At 36.8% G+C, this 19,780-nt stretch overlaps 1 protein-coding gene across 5 annotated transcripts in view; it reads left to right on the forward strand.

Moving 5' to 3' along the window:
* Positions 1-820: 820 nt before the first annotated feature.
* Positions 821-19,780, forward strand: part of LOC138936798 (uncharacterized) — a 56,733-nt gene continuing 37,773 nt past the window's right edge. For 4 of the 5 annotated variants that reach the window (XR_011447428.1, XM_070302512.1, XM_070302515.1 and 1 more), the window contains exons 1-3: positions 826-1,210; positions 13,941-14,192; positions 15,481-16,432. Coding sequence is in view for 4 of the 5 variants with exons in the window: in XM_070302512.1 (XP_070158613.1) it covers positions 13,962-14,192; positions 15,481-16,432 (1,183 nt within the window). In the remaining variant the exon portion in view is untranslated. Of the gene's footprint in view, positions 1,211-13,940; positions 14,193-15,480; positions 16,433-19,780 lie in introns of all 5 variants that reach the window. The other variant, XM_070302513.1, reaches the window with a different exon arrangement.

Genomic DNA, 19,780 nt, shown 5'->3' on the forward strand with positions numbered 1-19,780 from the left:
AAATGTGTTACTTCGTAGAGAGAGATTACCAGGAAATATTAGATGCTTGAAAATATATCGCGTAGCATCAAAACAATTCTTAATTTACGCGCAACGGTACCGTGTTGATATGGTTTGCAGTTAGTTACGCAAATCTACTACACATCGACAACATTTCTCTATTTACAGTAATTACAGAAGTGACAGGTGACTGTTCCTAGTTTACGCACAGAAGTAGATTTGCATTTAGTAACTGATATTCTTGTGATATCGACTTTAACGTTACACACGTATTCCCTTGTTTATACGTAATAAGAGAGAAAGTTGTGGTTCTAGTTTTAACGAATACTAAAAAATACTATATAATTTTTTAAACCGAAAATAATTTCTATTTAAAAAAAAAAAGACCTACAGAGATAAAACTCACACGTACTCCTTCATTTTTTCCATAATTTATTGTACATTATTTTCAGGTAAAAATGTCTATTTTATTATTCTCGAATTCAATGTCAAAATAATAAGTTCGAGTGACGATCCATTTAAATGCACAAGATATTTCAATTAAATCATCCATTAAAAAAAAAAAAAAAAAAAAAAAAAAAAAAAAAAAAAAAAAAACGAGCTTTGCTTTCTCTACAGTTCGTTTCATAGCAGAATCAGATTGAAGATAAGTGCGTCCTTCGCTATACCAGCATCGATAAGAGAGAGCACCTCGTAGAGCACCGCGACAGGTTCGCCAGGTCGCTATTTCGCGTGTTGGCGCCGATCTGCGCCCCACGTCGAACATACTCTCCGCTCGCACCCTCTCGCTCGGGGGGGTCGCGTTCAGTCAGCTCCGTGCCGTGAGTGGGGTAAGTTGCGCCGCGCGTCCGATCCTTCTCACTGAACGAAGCATACGTACAACGTCGCTCCGCGTGCATCCGTTTCATTCTCATCGTCGCCGATAACGAGAAACGCAATTCGTACAACGACACGATCGACGACGCGACGCGCTCGACGCGTAAAAAGCGCTCGCGAGGACAGGGACGCGGGTGAATGCGCGGTGATTGCGTTTTCAATCGCGATTCTTTTTTCTCCGCTTGGTTTCCGCTTTTATTTCTTTCCCGACGAGTAGAGAGAGACGGGATCTTGCTCCGATTTATGGCGACCGAGGAAGAAAGAAAGCGGCGCCGGTGGTAGAAACGCGGATCGCGCGTGAACGCGGGCGGAAAGTGAACCTTGTCATGTCGAGGTGAGTTCTCGCTTCTCTCCTATTCGATCTAGTTTGCGCGACGCGATTGTGACTGCGCAATTTCTTATGTAACGTGTAACCGTTGGAAGGCCCCTTGGGGCAAGAATATATACCTCGCTATCTTATCGGGTTTTGCAATCACGTCTGCGAATCGGTTCTCGTTGACATTTGTAATATCGCGTATTGTCTCTATGTCCCCTTTTCTTTTTATCTCTACGAATTCTTTGAGCAATTTAAAATCAATTTTTATCATAAAAAAGTATTTAAGCTTCACGAGCGCGAATGAATAATATCTTCTTTGTTCAATTTGCTCTCTAAACTTTAGTCGAACAAAATTTTTGCTTACGGTATTTTCGAAAGTTTCCACCCGCCTACAATAAATTATATTAAACCATGCTGCCAAACGTAACAAGTATTGTCATACTTTTATTTTTTTCAAATAAATATCGGTATCCGAGAGCTTCGAGCTCGACGATTGCTAGGTTTTAAGCGGGAAACGTAACAAGCATTTCGAGAAGTAGTTTATTATTCCAAGAGCACTCTGCAGTCTTTTTATAAAAAAAAAAGTTTATGTCCAGTGGGTCGGTGTTTCTCTGGACTTTTAATAAGGATTGTCTAATGCATAATCTGCTGGCAACCTATAATCTATTATGACAATTCTGTTAGAATGTTAGAATGGGAAGTATGATCGATTAGGGATCAGAAGCGAATACCAAACGCGAATTGCAGCGCAGTTCTATGACAATAGGAGCAAATCTCTCAAGTGGGTCGACGAGTTGAGTACTCTATAGATACTCGATTTTGTATTCGGCAGCTGCGATATGATAGGAGAGAGAAAGAAGGGTAGAGATAAAAGTCGAAAACGTGAGTAGCAATTATTAGTTTTGCAGAAACTAGTTGGAATGAATGAAAAAATAAATCAAAGTTATTCATCCTTTTAAATCATTGAACATAAGTAATGGAGGAGTAAGAATAAGATAATCAATTATATTTGCAAATATTTAAAATACGTTATATTCTAGAGATTAATATGTCTAATTTATTCATTATATTCTGAAGAAAGATCGAGGCAATTCTTAAGTTTATATTCAGTCTTACATTTAGTTGTCATTTAATCATATTTTTTTTGGCTTATCGACAATGAAGTAAGAATATAAATTGGGTTCAATTCTCCGACACATTTATAATATATCTCAAAAAGTACCAATAACGATGAATTATCTCAAAAATTGCCGGCGATACTACAGATTTCTATTGTACTATCATCACTAATGTTGCTATTTCTTTCACAAGAGAATCTTCAAAACTTCCTGACATATTAATCCATCTACTTTCACCCCGAGGTTATCTTGATATCTTCCCTTGCAAATATTCTTTCTGTGTCAAAGTTCTAGACAATTCTCGGCGATGGACACAATATATATATGCGTGTTTTAATATTTACGAATGACGCTCATTCGCGAGAATGACGCTCATTCGCATGCTGTATAACACCGTGATCTTCATGTATTATTGGATTAAGATTTACTATGAAACTCTACGAGTGAATGATGGAGCAATCCGAGCCGCCTTTCGCATATATTGCCCGGAGTTTGGACGATGTAAAATATCAGAGAGAAAGAGAAAGAGAGTATCGCAGATTTTTCCTTTCATTGTTTTAAGGAAATATATGTTTCATATAATTTCTTCAACATTTTTATAACCAAGTGCCAAAAAATTATATTTCTTTTTCAGCTTTAGAATCGTAAACAGACGAGATGACGATTGCATCGGATGATCCGCGAATACGAAAGCGATGTTAAAAACGAACCGATCAATTTTTCGCGCTCTATTTTTGTCGCAATCGATCGCAGGTGCCGTCGAACGCGCCATTCAAATGACTTTGCATTATTTTTCTCTGTCTTCCCTTTTTTTTTTTTTTTATTCGTCTGGTTTACGCTTGCCGTTCGAAAAGACTTCATTGTGAAAATACCACGCACAAGTTTCCCTAAAGATCCAAGTTTCCATTAAAGCTCGCCAGCATAATATATACGATTTTTTTTTATAATGTAGGAGTTTAAATCTCTCGGCAATCTTTAAAACGTTTTTAAATTCTCGGAGGGGTGATGGTCGCGCGCGGAAGAGGGATGATACTTGTCACAGGGGATACTTTATTATATCCACCATCGTATCCCGTATCGCCGGTATATATCTCTTCTTGCGCAAAGTTCTATTTTTGTTTTGCCATATCGATTGCCGCTCACGCTGTTTGAAATCGTAATACCGCGTCGTGCCACATCTCTTTCGCAAAACGGCGAAATTAAGCTGGGTATTTGTCGCGTGTTGGTGAGAAAAAAAAAAACGGTGTAAGAAGAACACGGTGTTAATACCCGGAAGGATAGCAGTACAGGCTGTATTTTAAATTTAAATGAATGCTCGTTTCGGCACGCGAGATATACACGAATAAATCGTATATCGTTGATGTCGAGAGATTCATCATTTATCGATGTATGTTTAATTCTTTTTGAGCTATTTTTCTTTTTACAATGATACGAGAATGCAAAATACAATATTTTTATAACGACTTGACGACTTTGCGCGAAATTTAAATTGTCAAAATGTGCAAAAATATCAAAAGTTGAAGCGGTAATGAAATTTTAAAATTCTCGTTATGATATATTTGGATTTGTCGAATAAAGTCTCTCGGAATGGTCAAGCTTGATATAATTAAACGCATTAATGCAGAATAAGCATACGTGCGTTACGCGTGACTTTTGTCGAATGATCATTTACATGCAAATTTTTAATTAACAATTTCCATGAAATTATTACTCTATTTCCAGAATTTTTTCAACGATTAATGGAATTTCTTAATAAATTCTGTCCACGAGATTGATACTTTTTAATTAACTATTGATAAATAAACTTCATGCATTTTCAATCTTGAAGTTTAAATTCTTAAGTCTTGAAATGCGATTTACATTCATCTCCATAATTATGTTATCCAAATAGTTGCGTTATTTAAATTCTTGTTAAGAAAAAGACTGTAATTTCTTTTCAAGAAAATTTTTTAAAATGCATAGAGTGAGAGAGACAGAGAGGGAGAGAGAAGACTACTAAACAGAAACATATACAAAATAATGACGTGTTTCATCGTTGGAAGAACTCTAATACAAATGCCGAAGAAATCCAATATAGATCCAACAGTTGTCAAACAGTCTTAAGGTGTTTACGCGATTCTATCTAGAGGGACCGAGTGTTTCGTGCAGCATTCCTACAGAATTCAGTCGTACATTAAATATGAATTAAACCAATGGGCGGGTAACGCTTCGCGATGGCATACGAAAGTGTCGGCTAAATGTTGAGTTCGTCAATTAACAATCACGCAGATCGATAGTCAGATTAATTATCGTCGTTAACAGTGCGCCCGCTAAGACAGAACGATCATTTCCATTTGTCGGAACGAAGTAATTAGTAATTAATTGCTAATTGATAACAACGCTTGCGAGCACGACGCTTGCCGGTGACGACGGTGCTCGTTATTAATTGAGGATCCAATCGAAAGTTACCTCGTATCTCGCACGATGCAAATCGGATTATATGAAGCATCGGAGTGCGTTATCGTGTTTTCTATTAAAATTTCTCGCACCTTGCTAGGTTATTTATTCGCATTCCTTCATCCCGGTATATAGTTAAATTCTTTATTAAATTTTTTATTTGAACACACAGTGCGAACAAATAGAAATTATTTCTATTTGTTATTAGTTTTTTTGGCTATTTTTAATAATGTGAAGGATATTTTCAATATGTCAGATTTTAATCCTAATGATTATAATGAGAAAAAAAGCAGAATACCGTTTAATCTTATCAAAATATAAGCCGTACTGTAAGCACCTGCGAAGACTCGAAGAAACGAGATAGCGCATGCCTTGTTTTTGCCGCGTTCATTATTCTCTCGCGGAGATGCAAGATCTCTTATCTGAATTAAAGAATTTTGTTATTTTCTCAGCAATATCGTCAACATGGTAAATTCAAGCCAAGATCTTCCGTCCGAAAATTTCCGGTTGAGAATTTCCGTCGCGGTACGGAAGTTACGAGAGCGAGCAGGAGGATTTTCAGCTTAATTTCAAATGTATCTTCAAATTGCCGCTGGAATAAGTCGAGTAATAGCGTTTCACGTGGAAGGTAACGGCAGCCTAAACACATCAATATATGGACCGTTTATTTTGAAAGTGGTGTAAGTCCTTTTTTTAAAAAAATGAGATATGACGTAATTTATGCTTAATTTAGTGTAAACTTTTTCTTTATAACTAGTTAGTATTTAATATCTTAAAAAATGCCAATGCTTTGTTGAATTTAAAATTGGCCGGTAAAAGAAATCGCGTAACCATTGATTATGAAAGTGGTGTAAGTCCAATTTCCATCACGATGCCAGGCCTATTACATACGAAAAATGTAAGGATATGCAGCAGCTATTACCTTATATACCTCCTGTGCATCATGAATATTTCAAAACACTGTCACATGAAGAGCATAAATAATTAATAATACCAATATCTTGTGTTAAGTTTAACAATATATAAATATAATTAACGTTCAAAATAAAAAATACTAATTCTATTTTATTTCTCGTTATTATTTATAAAGAAAATTGGATTAATATGAAATATATTTTAAGTGATATTTGTTATTTCAAAATTGAAATTAAATGATATTTACAATTGACTAATTATGAAAGTGGCGTAAGTCCATTTGCAGCCTGGAAATATATATTATTTTAGTTAAATTCGCCTAAAAGAAATTTATATAATCAAATTACATATTGATAAATTAGTACAAACATTCCCAGACTTCACATAATTAACCTGTACTTTTTAATTGTCAGATCTGCTAACATTTAATTTTCTCGAAACAAAAGAAAATGGACTTGCACCACTTTCAAAATAAACGCTCCATATAACGAGCTCGCGATATCGGAGGATTGTGCGTGTGTGTTTGCGCCGCACTATTTATCTTTCATCGTTTCTCTCCTTGATATCGCCATTGCCACGTGAGCGACCATCTTTGCAAATTTACATACTAAAATTTATCGTTGCTGATTTATATCATTAAATTATACTACCGCAAAAGCCGAACAAACGACGGTTGGACAGGCGATTTTGATCGCCTCGTAAAACTTCTTTCGCGATTTCCACTTCGAATCCAATCCGGTAATTAAACAATTGCATCGTAATATTTCGCATATATATATATATATATCCGGCTACATTGAATCAGTTTTGTTTGTTTATTGAAATATATCTATATTTATATTACGCGTTTAATGCATGATGCATTGTTCTCTGTCTGTCGTAACATTGAATGCATCTATTATAAGTCTCGATTCATTAAAGTCGATTGTTATTGATTGTTTGGTCAAACAGATTCTCGCACTCTCTTATCCTTCATATATCGCGTTCGTCGCTATTGTATGCTTTGCGATTATAGTTAAATTCCGAGTGCAATTCTGAATAATTCGCGAGCACCCGCGTTTAATTCCCGGTTCAACCCATCCGGGATCCGCGCACATTATACAAACTTGCCGCGATACGTAACAATTTGTCGGGACAGGTCGGCGTTAATGCCATTACATTACCCGTTTAATCTGAATACCATCAACATAATTATGTTTGCCAACATCTTGCCAGCCCTCTGTATCCCGTCTATTTAATTATGCCTCCATTTCTCCAGCAGAACGTCACGGCCGCAAAGGAAAATGTAGTGACATTTAGCAAAGCTTGTGCAGCGTCGGTTCTTAAAAGACGTCGCGATCTTGCAACTCTGATGGATTACTCTCTCTTCTTGGTCGTCGCAAAAAGTAACGGACATGATTCTGCAGGTGCTTATTGAGAGTAAAATAGAGAGTCGAGAAGGACGTCACTCGGACAGATAAAAGAAAAGAAATGCATTAGTCATCTGCTCGTATTCTTCTTTTTCCCGCATGCGCCGATCGAAACTAATGCATTTCTTTTCTTCTTCGAAGAATCAATCGTGAAAGAAGTGGCGTGTTTCCTTAGCTATACGTATAAGTGGTTACTTTATTCGAGTGCTTGATATTCCGTTCCTGAAAGAACCCGATGGCCATTTATTTATCCGACTGTTCGAACTTTAATCTAACCTGCGAAAATGGAAAATCTCTTTTTTCTGCCAGACTAATAAAATCCCTTCTTTAAAAGTTCAAGGTCGACATGGTTGTCAACTTTCTAATTGTATATTTTTTTCGAAACTTGACTTATCTTGGATGTTTTAAGAATATACTTTTATTCTTGAAAAGATGTCCGAGAATCTTATTAAATATTATGAATTAAGAAATTTTATTTTTTTCTTATTCAATTTCCGTTTTCACTTGAGCGTTTCCGGCATAAATATCGATTTATATTACGTATATGATGAAAGTAAATTAATATAAACTGCATCTTATTAATGGCGTGTATATATCGCTACCATTACCGAGAATCTTGCTATTTGCGCACAAAAGTCATTAGTATAATTATCAATTTTAATAAATTTTTCCCTGTATGAAAATTGTAGAATTTCTCGGAGTTGACGCATTTCTCGTGAAATATATTTTCGCACGTTCTGCCGCCTTGTTTTCCTCGACATGGAAAGTCTTGTTTTTGTTTTTGCCGTCGCTGCAGCCATTTGTAGGAGCGAAAAATTGAACTGGTATGATTTTGGAATTGACGTTTTGATATCGACAGACTGTTAATTAAACATACTTAAAGCGATCGAATAGTTATGGAAAATAATGTACGCTCGCTAATAAACTGTATGTAATAAAGTGAACTTTCATCATAATATGAATAGATATTTAAAAAAAAAAATTTGTAAAAATTACGTGCCTTTAACATTGAATTTTTGATTTTTATTAAATTAAAAGTTTGTCGATTTCTCGACATTTTACCTTCACTACAAAATAACAAAGAATTTTAAGAAAAAGTACTTTGCTTATTCAGTATTGTTTGTTAGATATGAACATTTTCTAGAATGGAAATTACATTCTTTTTTGTATAATTTATTATAATGCTCTCAAGAAACACGATAAATCCATACGTCAAAGAAAAAATGTAGCAGCCATTACTCTAACAATAAGATATAATTATTGCAAGACTCGCGTAGAAAAGATGCTGTGTATATTTCGTATTTTTTTCTCTTTATATGCATTATAACAATAGAAATAATCTGATTGAACTTGATTATTACTGAATTCTTTTCTTATTAAAATGCATTTATAGCGATAAATGACTTCCCTCGGACAATATTGCAGAGTATTGCAGGAAATATCGAGTATTTGACAAAGAAAGTTATTTCCACGAAACGATAGTGATTTTTTTTATATCGTGTCTACCGATCCTATATCGTGTGAATTCACGACAGCTGGCATGAGAAAGTATACGTATGAGTTTCCATCTCTAAAATCATTTCCTAGTACGGATCTCAAAGAAAGAAAAAAATAGTATTGACGCGATGCAGAACAGCTATATTATAAAGGAAAGAATAAATTTTATAAAATATTGATATCAGTTTTTAAAGAATGGATATTCCGTGCAATCTATATATTTGATTAATCATATATCTTTATGTCTCATACAAATTTCAATGTAAAAGAAATTTAAATTCAAAATCTTTAAATTTACACAGTAAGTCCTTGTATAATAAATAGATTCAAGTCTTGTCGTAATAAATCAGCGTCGGTAATGAGCTTGTTTTGAAAACTGCGGAGAATGCATCGTTTCGAGGATAACTACTTCCGAGTTTTCATGTAGTTACGGTGTTACGTGATGACTTCTTTTCTCTCGACAACCGCGATTTTCCAGTATTATTCCGCGCTACCTGTTTCTCGTTTATTCTCATCCCGTCAGAAAGCCCACTTATTTCTCTCTCTATCCTCGGAATAATTCTGCAGACGATAACAATTGAAACGGATCGCGATCGTATACGCATATACATCGCGCTTCGTGGAATTGGCATAAATTTCACGCCGTTAAACTTGCCGCTTCATTTGCCCGTCTTCCCTATGGAAGATAAATGGTTTCTTTGGATACCCGAGAAAAATGATAAGAGAAAAGGTGCGAGCGCGTGGTCGGAAGGAATAATTGCGGATCCGTATACAGAAGTTCTTTTATTCTTCCTTTTTCCGAGAATTTTATTCCTTCGATGATTATTATACCAATAGAATCGTTAGTTTTCACCATGCATGGTCTCTCGACGAGCTTCTTGTTAATTTATTTATTTATTTTTTTTTTATGCGACTATACATAGCACCGATCAAAGTTTAATAAACGATATGTATGATTAATTACATTGCCTTCAGTTGCGCCCTGATACCGGTTTATTCCGGAAGTCAAAAGTCATTGATAAATGGTTGGTAATTAAGTCAAAATTATTTACCGCGGATAATAGTTTGTAATAAGTTGTCTCTTTTTTTTTTTATAACACAATATTATATACAATATAATAATCTACTTTATTATCGAAAAATGTATTAACTTTATTTTATCTCTTATTGATCTTATGCCCTTGTTTGATCGATGCATTTAAAATTTGCTCGACGATAATTAATTATTAAATAAGCAAAAGCAAATTCGAGATTGGAACATTGAATAATTTCGGGATCACCGCCAAAATCGCCAATAAATCTTGACTTTATTGATCGTAGCATCTATAAAACTGTGATTCGAGATTTTAATAAAAAGAAAAAAAAAAAGAATTGCAATATAGATGTAACTGATGTGAATCTGAATCTCTGATCTTTTTTATTTCGCTTCTAATAATAATTATATAAATATTATAAAATAAACTAATATACATATGTAACTATTGTCACACTTTGATATATGTTTTCCTATATACATTGAATACTTTTCATCTCGAATTCAAAATGTCGCACTTGGCATTAAGCATTCAACAACTTAAGAGCTCGAACTGCACAGAAGTTTCAGTTTCGCAAGGGAAATACGGAAAGAGAGAGATCGCAGAGAAGATTTGTTATTACGAGCTCGCGTGTCGCCTTCCATCTTCGTTAACGCCGTTCCTTGTTCATTTAATAATTCATACGTCTCTTCGGATATGTGGTACAACGTGGTAATCGCGTTCTAAGAAATTAGGCCGTAATGGACGGGCGGAAGCTTATGAATCGTCTCTCGCGATCCATCGTAGATACGCAAAATTAATCTTCGCCTGTGTAATTTAGATGCAGCGAGCATTGTAGATACGTTGCCCAGTTCATAAGTATAAGAATGTTCGTGTCAGATGATCGTAACCGGCTTGTAGGACGAGTAAAATACGGCACGGCCTACAATGGAGAGTCGATTAATCGAAATATCACGACGAATAATTGACCGCGCTCTGTTTGCTCGGATTAATTAACTTTCAGTATACGTTCTGGCCGTTTCCCTAACGTATGAGACATTTAATGAATATCCCCGGCATCCACAAACGTTCCTCGATATTTTAATCTTTCTTCTCTTTTATTTTTTATTGGGAAAATCGATGTATCTCGATGGACTTTTCATCGAGAATTTATAAAATTTTCGCTTCTTCATCGATCTTTCTTTACGTCTCTTTGCTTTTTGTATTCTTTACAAGATTTAAATGAATATAACATGGCTGGCTAGTTGCGTCCTACGCATTTTCCTACGCTCTTTTCTGATCAGAAAAATAAAACTTGGGCAATTTTTAGAACCGTACTTGCAACGCGATTCCATTAATTATTCTTGATATTTAACAAATAGAAATATTCGTTAATGCTATTTTGTCGGTATATTTTATGATCCATTAACGCATTACTGCATTTAAATAGTTAATTATTCTGAATGTTGTTAGATATAATAATATTTATTTAAATCAACAATTTATTTCGCGCGAAGAAAAAGCGTTAGCTACTTTTTCTTTCTTTATTCTTTACAAGTTTCGATATTATTAAAATAATTAAGCTTCTAATTCTATTATTATACAATCTGGCACTAATTAATCTGTATTTTGTGCAGTCCATTAAAGCAATGCTGTATTTAAATTAATTAACTTGGACGTGATATATGTAATCGCAAAATGTCATTGTGTATATTTGTAACAGCGTGTTGCAATGTATTGTCGTATGTTATTAATTGCTCGTGATATCCAATCAATATCAATAGAAGGTTGATTGGTTGATTATCCTTGAAACTTGCGCCATGACTTAATTGCTTGACGTAATCGTAGTCCGTTGAGAGAAATACCGACGTTGATAACGCGGATAATCTTGCGATGCAAGAATTGCGAAGCTGACTTAACGCAGGAAGACTCTCACGTGGGCGATAAAATAAGAAGCGCACGTCACGACTATTAAATGTCAGCGAAATCTTTTCAATGTTTCATCGAACGATGCCGTTAAACAAACGTGTCGTTCTTACACGGGATAGTAATGATGTCGGCAGTTTCCTCTCAAGTCGCTGAATTATGAAAGCCTTTTCTTTGAAATTCTATCGTGTATCGTCACGTGTACTTTGGTTATATTTCTCGGCAGATTCGCGAGATTACTCGATACTCGGTACGCTTTGTTAAAACTTCGAACAAAGAAAGACAAAGACCGCGTATCTTCGCAAGAAATGTTTAGCTCGCATACAAACGCTTATTCATAAAAACTTTTCACATCTCGAACATATCTATACATATGGATAATATGTATATGAACGGTCTCCGACATAGGTTGTTTGCGCAGTAGATAAGGAAAACGTGTAGGCAGACGTAATCTCCTAACTCGCTGTACGTGTAGTCCTTATGTTTTCGTGCGAGGGCCTCTACCGTGAAGTTTACGTCCAAAACTTTCCTCCAAAAATCTCATCTCTATTTGAAGAGCAATACAGGAATCAATATTAATATCGCCTTACGCCTACGTCGCAAAGTTTTTCGTAATAACTATAGATTCCCCGCTGCGCGCTCTTTGCTTTAATTAACGGATCGCGAAAATCCACTGAATCGGAATTCCTCGCTGAATTTTACACTCGTTTCACTGGTAGATTTTATTTGAAATTGCTGAAAGACAGTCAGCGAGAATATTAGGATCTTTTTAATAATACAGATTATTTGTATAAGCAACGTAGAAGCTACTGTAATAATGCCCCTCCCTCCCGGAGGCTGCAATAATAATATTCGATGATTTACGCGTCGCAGACTCATTTCAAAGATATGTCCTGTAAATTATGTTGACGTTATGTGACGCGAAAATTTCCATGAGGATTCATAGAAACGTAATATATATTTGTTCAACATTTATATAGATGTATATGAAATATATGGATGTATATAATATTTATTATTAGTGGTTTGAGATTTTATTTGAGATTTTTTAGTTTCGAAAATCACATTATTTGCCATTTATTGGATTCATATGTATGGCAAGATATTATTTTCTCTTTCTATACTAATAAAGCCTTTATCGCAACTCTGCCAAATTGAATATCCTTCCCTCCCTCCCTCCCTCCCCTTCCCGCCTGGCATCGTATAAAACAAGTTTTATTCATCATGTCGATCGTATCCGATAAAACAGTTAACAATAGTTCGTCTTCGTATTCATATTTCTTATTCAATTATGGAATATGAGAATAAACGGGTATTTAATTTCCTAGTTATTATTCTGTTTTATTATACCTTTTAATAAATAATCGTATAAACACAGGCACTCATACGTTTTAATCTAAATATGTATTATTTGAAATTTTCTTCCTATTTAGATTGGATTGCTGGATATATTTCTGTATATTGCATTTTTCGAATGAAAGATTTTCCGCATCGCGTTTTCCTCATTTTCATGACGTACAATATCCGGCCATAAATTAATCGCGGATCGACAACGTATGCACCGCCTATATAGAAGAGCGATGTGTGAGAGACACGATCTTAACAGCGCATCAAAATGCACGTCGTAGTTACAGATCGGGGAATTAAGAGGATGTAATATAATGTACCGAACCGAACTGTGCACTTTATCTGGGTCATCTTCTTAGTAGAAACCATCCTGGCAGCGTATATATGGTAGCTGGGTATGTTCTGGGAAAACCCTATTGGGCATTCAATTCATTACTTAGAATGTAGCTAAATAGATGTATTGAACCATCTAATTCATAGAACATTTATTTTAAACTATTGAATTTTTGTTTTAAAAATACTGTTTAATAATTTAAGTCATATATAAATGTGTATGTGATATCATAACATATATCGAGATAATCTTTAATACGGTAATGCCATCGATTTAAATGATTCAATTTTCGTATATATTCTCAAAGGAAAAACAAAGGAGCGATTAAGTTTGTAATTCTGTATAAATATATTGCTGAGTTAATTTTCTTTTATGCCACGCGATAAATCCAAAAAAGATTCTTTTTTTTTAAAATCTTATTGTTTTTTTTTTTAAACTTCTATTATTCTTAATCTTTGGAGAATGTTTTTGCGGTTGTGTGCATTATGTTAATGATGCGGTTCACTTTTCAAAGCGACCTACAGTTAAAAAAAAGAACGTGTAATATATTTCTTAGTTAGTTTAAATATCTTACTATACATTTTTTTTTTTTTTTTTTCCCTCATATAGAAACGTATCTTATTCGATCTTATTTAATAACGATTAATATTAATAATTAACGCTAACGATTTTTGTAAATATATAGAATATTTATCGTCGACAAGATTAATATACTCGGTGAATGATGGAAGTGGAAATTATATCGTGTCACAGGAATAAGAAAATGTCACCGTGATGTTACACCGAAGCGCTTCGTCGCGGCGCCGACGAGCGTCGCCAGGCATGACAAACTCGAACCAGCCTGCAGGGGTGTCTTCGATGCGAGGTCGACGAGCGAGCCTCGCCACCGAAAAACCCCTCATCTTACCGCCGAGCAGCCCCGGCGAAACGATGGAAAGACAGAGATCGCCGAGGGGTAGCATGGTCCCAAATATCGCTCTGGATACCGAGGGCCACTCTGACGAGGTTAGTATTCACCCTCTTACCGCTTTGGAATTCCTGTATAATTTCTTTATATATATATATACTTTCCTGCCGTTGTTACTTTAGCATACAGTATACCCTCAAATTCGTTTTGATATATGTGTGTAGCTATAAGACGGAGGAACGTAAATTTGAAAGCTTATTTTCCTCCCTCGAAAAATTGTGTATACAATAAGGGGCTACCTGAATTTCTAAAACTGTTACAAATAATTCGAGCAAATTGATTTGGCAAATATTTTTGCGATTAGTTATGTAAAGCGTAAATAATCAGTTCACCCGATTGAGATTTTCAGTCAGTCGAATTTTTCGTCTGAAAAATGCAGCAAAAATATCTTTTTTCCATTTTTTTTTTTCGCTTGTTTCGGGATAGGCTGTATTGCATGAAATATTGAATTATTCGAAGAATACTCGATTGTATGGGTGTTTGATGCCATATTCGGTCAACTTTTCTCACGCATTTTATATATCATTTTATCCAGGGAACTTTGATATGAAACTTTGTCGTGAAATTTTCACGCAGGTAGATTGTTATCACATTTTATTCATTAGCAGATGATTGGTGCGCAATGTAGACTTGCGTTTGAAAGCTATCAGTTAGCTTTACACTATGATGCTAGAATGATTAAAATCCATTCATTCCAATTTCGAGCGTTTCGACATATTTCGCGACATATATGCGGCTTTGCTTTTACGTATAAAGATAAATTTTGTCCCTCTGTTAATTAAAATATGTACATCGTAGAGATACGAATGATAATATTTGCAGACATCTCCAATAAAATCGAATAAAATAAAAAAAAAAAATCAATTAACCTGAATAATGAGAAATATTTTGTGAAGGAAAAAGCAATGAGCCAATTTACCTTTCGTAATATTCCTGGCATCTGTCAAATTTACTTGAAAATAAGAAAGCGAGTTATGTCGTGACGTTTCTTAATAAAAATTGAAAATTGATTTCTCCGTTCCGACAGAATCATTTTTCGTGTCCTCCCTGATAATAAAATCGATGATAAAATTGGCTATAATTGCATGGTAAAAAAGTTATAATTAGGATACTTATTTATCACCATTTTTACAGTAAATTCTACAATATTATAATACTAGTAATATCAACCATATACGCATGTACTATATATTATATGCAACCACCATATACTATAAATTATAGTGAATTTATAGTAATTTCAACTATATTTTTTTATCGGTGTGCTCTGTCAATAATTTAAATAGATAGAAAACAGCGTTCTAGAATCTCTACAATTTATTCCAGGGAGTCAGTCGCAGGCTTTTGCCAGATCCCGAACAATACGGCACCGGTCGCAACCACTCCCTGGCGCCCGAGGTGAGCCGCAGCCCGCGAAATTCTCTGATACCCGACGATTACTGCAGAAGCCCTCGGGGCTCCCTGATACCGGATTCCAACAGAAGTCCGCGAAACAGTCTAGTGCCCGACGTGGCGCGTTCACCGCGATGTAGCCTCACACCCGAGGTAACGTTAAGTCCGCGTCACTCGCTGGTGCCGGACTCGGCGCTCAGTCCCAGAAACTCGCTTGTGCCGGACGTGGCTTACAACCGGAGTCCGCGAAACAGCATAGCGATCGGTGCGTCTAGGATCTCTTTGCTGCCGGAGAACGGTAGCGCGATCACGACCGCAACCCGTAGCCCCAGGCACTCGTTGGTACCAGACTCGACGAGGAGTCCCCGCGGCAGTATGGCGAACCTGGACTTTGATCGGAGTCCGCGCGGCTCCATCTGTCCGGACGTGCATAGAACACCCAGGGGTAGTATCACCCCCATCGAGGTCGCGGACAGGAGTCCCCGCGGTTCGATAGCCTCCGAGTGCCTGAACCAGAGCCCCCGCGGCTCGATCGCGCCCGATCCCAACAGATCGCCCAGAGGATCGATAGCGCCGGATCCCGCGAATCGGTCCCCGCGCGGATCGATATGTCCGGAGAGTAACAGAAGCCCGAGAGGATCGGTCGGGCCGCACGATCAGACGAATCGATCGCCGCGCGGCAGCATAGGCGTCAACGACGTCGATAGGCACTTGAGGGGGGGTTCTGTCGGAGGTATCGACGACGAGAATAGAAGTCCCAGAGGAAGCATCGGGCCTGAAGGGATCGATAAAAGTCCTAGGGGAAGCCTCGGTGGACATCAAGATAGAAGAGCGCCACGGGGCAGTCTAGCTTTGCAAGATCCTAGAAGAGCTTCCGCAGATCAGGGTAAAAGAAAAAATATATATATAATACTTTTAATATTTTTAATTATTAAATAATTTATCAATTGTTGAAATTTAAATTAGCCTTTCATATTCCCCTCCCCCTTTCTTTGCCCCTTTATTTTTTTTCTTCTTTTAACATTTATAAATAATCGCTGTTGGAATTGCTATTGCTAAGAAAGAGATTGAACCTCGAATTATGGGCTGATTTTTTTTCTATCACGATACGAGTAAATCAAGCTTATGATGGGATTGTCATGGATTTGTTTCCCTATACATTACGAGTAATGATGCGTAACTTTGATACGAAAACTACCGCGAAAATCCGCGGTTCTTGGACATATCCAAACCGCAACGCTTTGTGTATTCGAGTACCGAAATCAAAATGTATATCATCCTCACGAAATTATAGCGTCGCGGTGAAACGTAGCGCGATATTCAACGAAACGTTTGTATTTGCCGCAAATGCGGTCGAATTGTTCCAATAATACACCCACGAATACATCAATCATAGCGATATTAAACAATTGTCCGTTTATAGAATCGACTTGAGGCAAATTATAGTTAGAATTTAAAAAATTTTAACAATCCGCAGAATAGTTTGGAGAAAAATAATATATATATTTCATCGCGTATTATATTATATTGATATGCTTGACGCGTCGAAATATTAAAAATAATCGATACTTGTCAAATAATTTTAAACAAAAATATCTGTATATATATATATAGAGAGAGAGAGAAAGAGAGAGAGAGAAACTATTCTAAAAATATTCAGAATTCCACGCGCGCATTTTATTCCTTATATTCTCGCGTTTGCGGATTGAAAATTTGCCTCAAGGCATCATACATATCTTCCTTTGGGACTGCAATAGCAATTTGACGCTCATTACTGTACAACTCGACGTCAAGTCTCCAGAGAGACCGATTAGGTTTCGTTCGTTTCACTCGATGTCGCCCGAGGCACATCGAATGTGATAGATGCGGATAATATATTTCGAATGGCGGAAATTGGTCACCGAGCGATACATTCGCGCGCGTATAGACTTTCAATTATTATACGACCTTGTATATCTGTACTGTTTTTGCAAATACGATAGACATTCACGGCTTGAAGTAGCACATAACGTACGAACGGAAGCATTATTTGCCAAGCGACGTAAAATAATATCGACAAGTTGAGAACAATTCGACAATATTACAGCGCAGATTAAAAAGCAACGTCGATATTCTTACCGCTAATTTTCTCTATATTCTCGCTATAGTTAAATTTATTGCAATTTAATCAGATTGGATAAATGAAATATCTTCGATTCTGCATCGACTTTTAGATAACATCGCTGTACATAATTATTATACAGCATGATATTGAAAACTAGAAATATAAGATGATGTAAATATAATTTTTCAACGGATCAATTTTGTTTTAACATTTTTAGATTAATTTATAAATTATCAACATCTCCAATAAAAATTTTATTTTTAATTGTAATATTTATTATATCATATTAATCGAGCTTAAATAACGAATCATATTTTTTTTACGTAGATTATAAAAATTATATATGTAACGATACGTAAATATATCGTCATTAAAGAGATCTAATGCTCTATCGGTAGCTCGAAAGCTTACATGGATTTAATGGTAGCATTAAACCACGTAAGCTAACTTACGCAAACCTATGCAAACCGGCTTATTATTTAATGTATGCACTTTTGTGTGTTGGGAGAACAATTCTCACGGCTAACAAATGCATACATGCAAAACATGTCATAACATATGCGCGGATATTTTACTTTTATATATTGCGTTTTATTTCCTGTCAACAAGTATTATTTTCATCTCACATTACATAAAGATGGTGATATTTAATTACAAAAATATTTAGCCGATATGCACATTTAGTTCTTAGCAATCGTTACATATATAAATATTAAATAAATAAAAACTGAAAGAATTAGTTAACTCACGGGTCGATGCATTGCTGTTGTCGTCTCGTAATTCACGCGTAATTCATGTAATCCGATTGTTTTAAATATACTATTTTCAGTCTGTTGCTAGATTCGGCACATTGAACTTATTTTACTTTCGCGATACTAAAAAGTGTTCCAGATAATTATCATTGCGCGAAACATGTGTTTGGAGAACGATATCTCGCGACAAACACTGAAACGCGCGAAGCGATGGACTTCGATTGCAAATAACCGCGGTAGACGCGATCGCGTAATCCAATGGGTAGATCGAAACGATCGTCCATCGCTAGATTCGGCACTCGCGATTCGCGACACTTGTCACAGATTCCGCAAAGCACGTGTTTGGAGATTGACATCTCGCGACAAACACTGACACGCGCGAAGCGATGGACTGCGATTGCAAATAACCGCGGTAGACGCGGTCGCGTAATCCAATGGGTAGATCGAAACGATCGTCCATCGCTAAATTCGGCACTCGCGATTCGCGATATTTATCACACACTGCGCGAAACACGTGTTTGGAGATTGACGTCTCGCGACAAATACTAAAACGCGCGAAGCAATGGACTGCGATTGCAAATAACCGCGGTAGACGCGATCGCGTAATCCACTGGGTAGATCGAAACGATTGTCCATCGCTAGATTCGGCACTCGCGATTCGCGACACTTGTCACAGATTCCGCAAAGCACGTGTTTGGAGATTGACGTCTCGCGACAAACACTGGAACGCGCGAAGCGATGGACTGCGATTGCAAATAACCGCGGTAGACGCGATCGCGTAATCCACTGGGTAGATCGAAACGATCGTCCATCGCTAGATTCGGCACTCGCGATTCGCGACACTTGTCACAGATTCCGCAAAGCACGTGTTTGGAGATTGACGTCTCGCGACAAACACTGACACGCGCGAAGCGATGGACTCCGATTGCAAATAACCGCGGTAGACGCGATCGCGTAATCCACTGGGTAGATCGAAACGATCGTCCATCGCTAAATTCGGCACCCGCGATTCGCGACACTTGTCACAGATTCCGCGAAGCACGTGTTTGGAGATTGACATCTCGCGACAAACACTGACACGCGCGAAGCGATGGACTCCGATTGCAAATAACCGCGGTAGACGCGATCGCGTAATCCACTGGGTAGATCGAAACGATCGTCCATCGCTAAATTCGGCACCCGCGATTCGCGACACTTGTCACAGATTCCGCGAAGCACGTGTTTGGAGATTGACATCTCGCGACAAACACTGACCCGCGCGAAGCGATGGACTGCGATTGCAAATAACCGCGGTAGACGCGGTCGCGTAATCCACTGGGTAGATCGAAACGATCGTCCATCGCTAGATTCGGCACTCGCGATTCGCGACACTTGTCAC

Source organism: Polyergus mexicanus, unplaced genomic scaffold (genome assembly GCF_030449975.1).
Source record: "Polyergus mexicanus isolate NDT 795.1 unplaced genomic scaffold, iyPolMexi1.0 SCAF_10, whole genome shotgun sequence".
NCBI classification, from domain to species: Eukaryota; Metazoa; Arthropoda; class Insecta; order Hymenoptera; family Formicidae; genus Polyergus; species Polyergus mexicanus.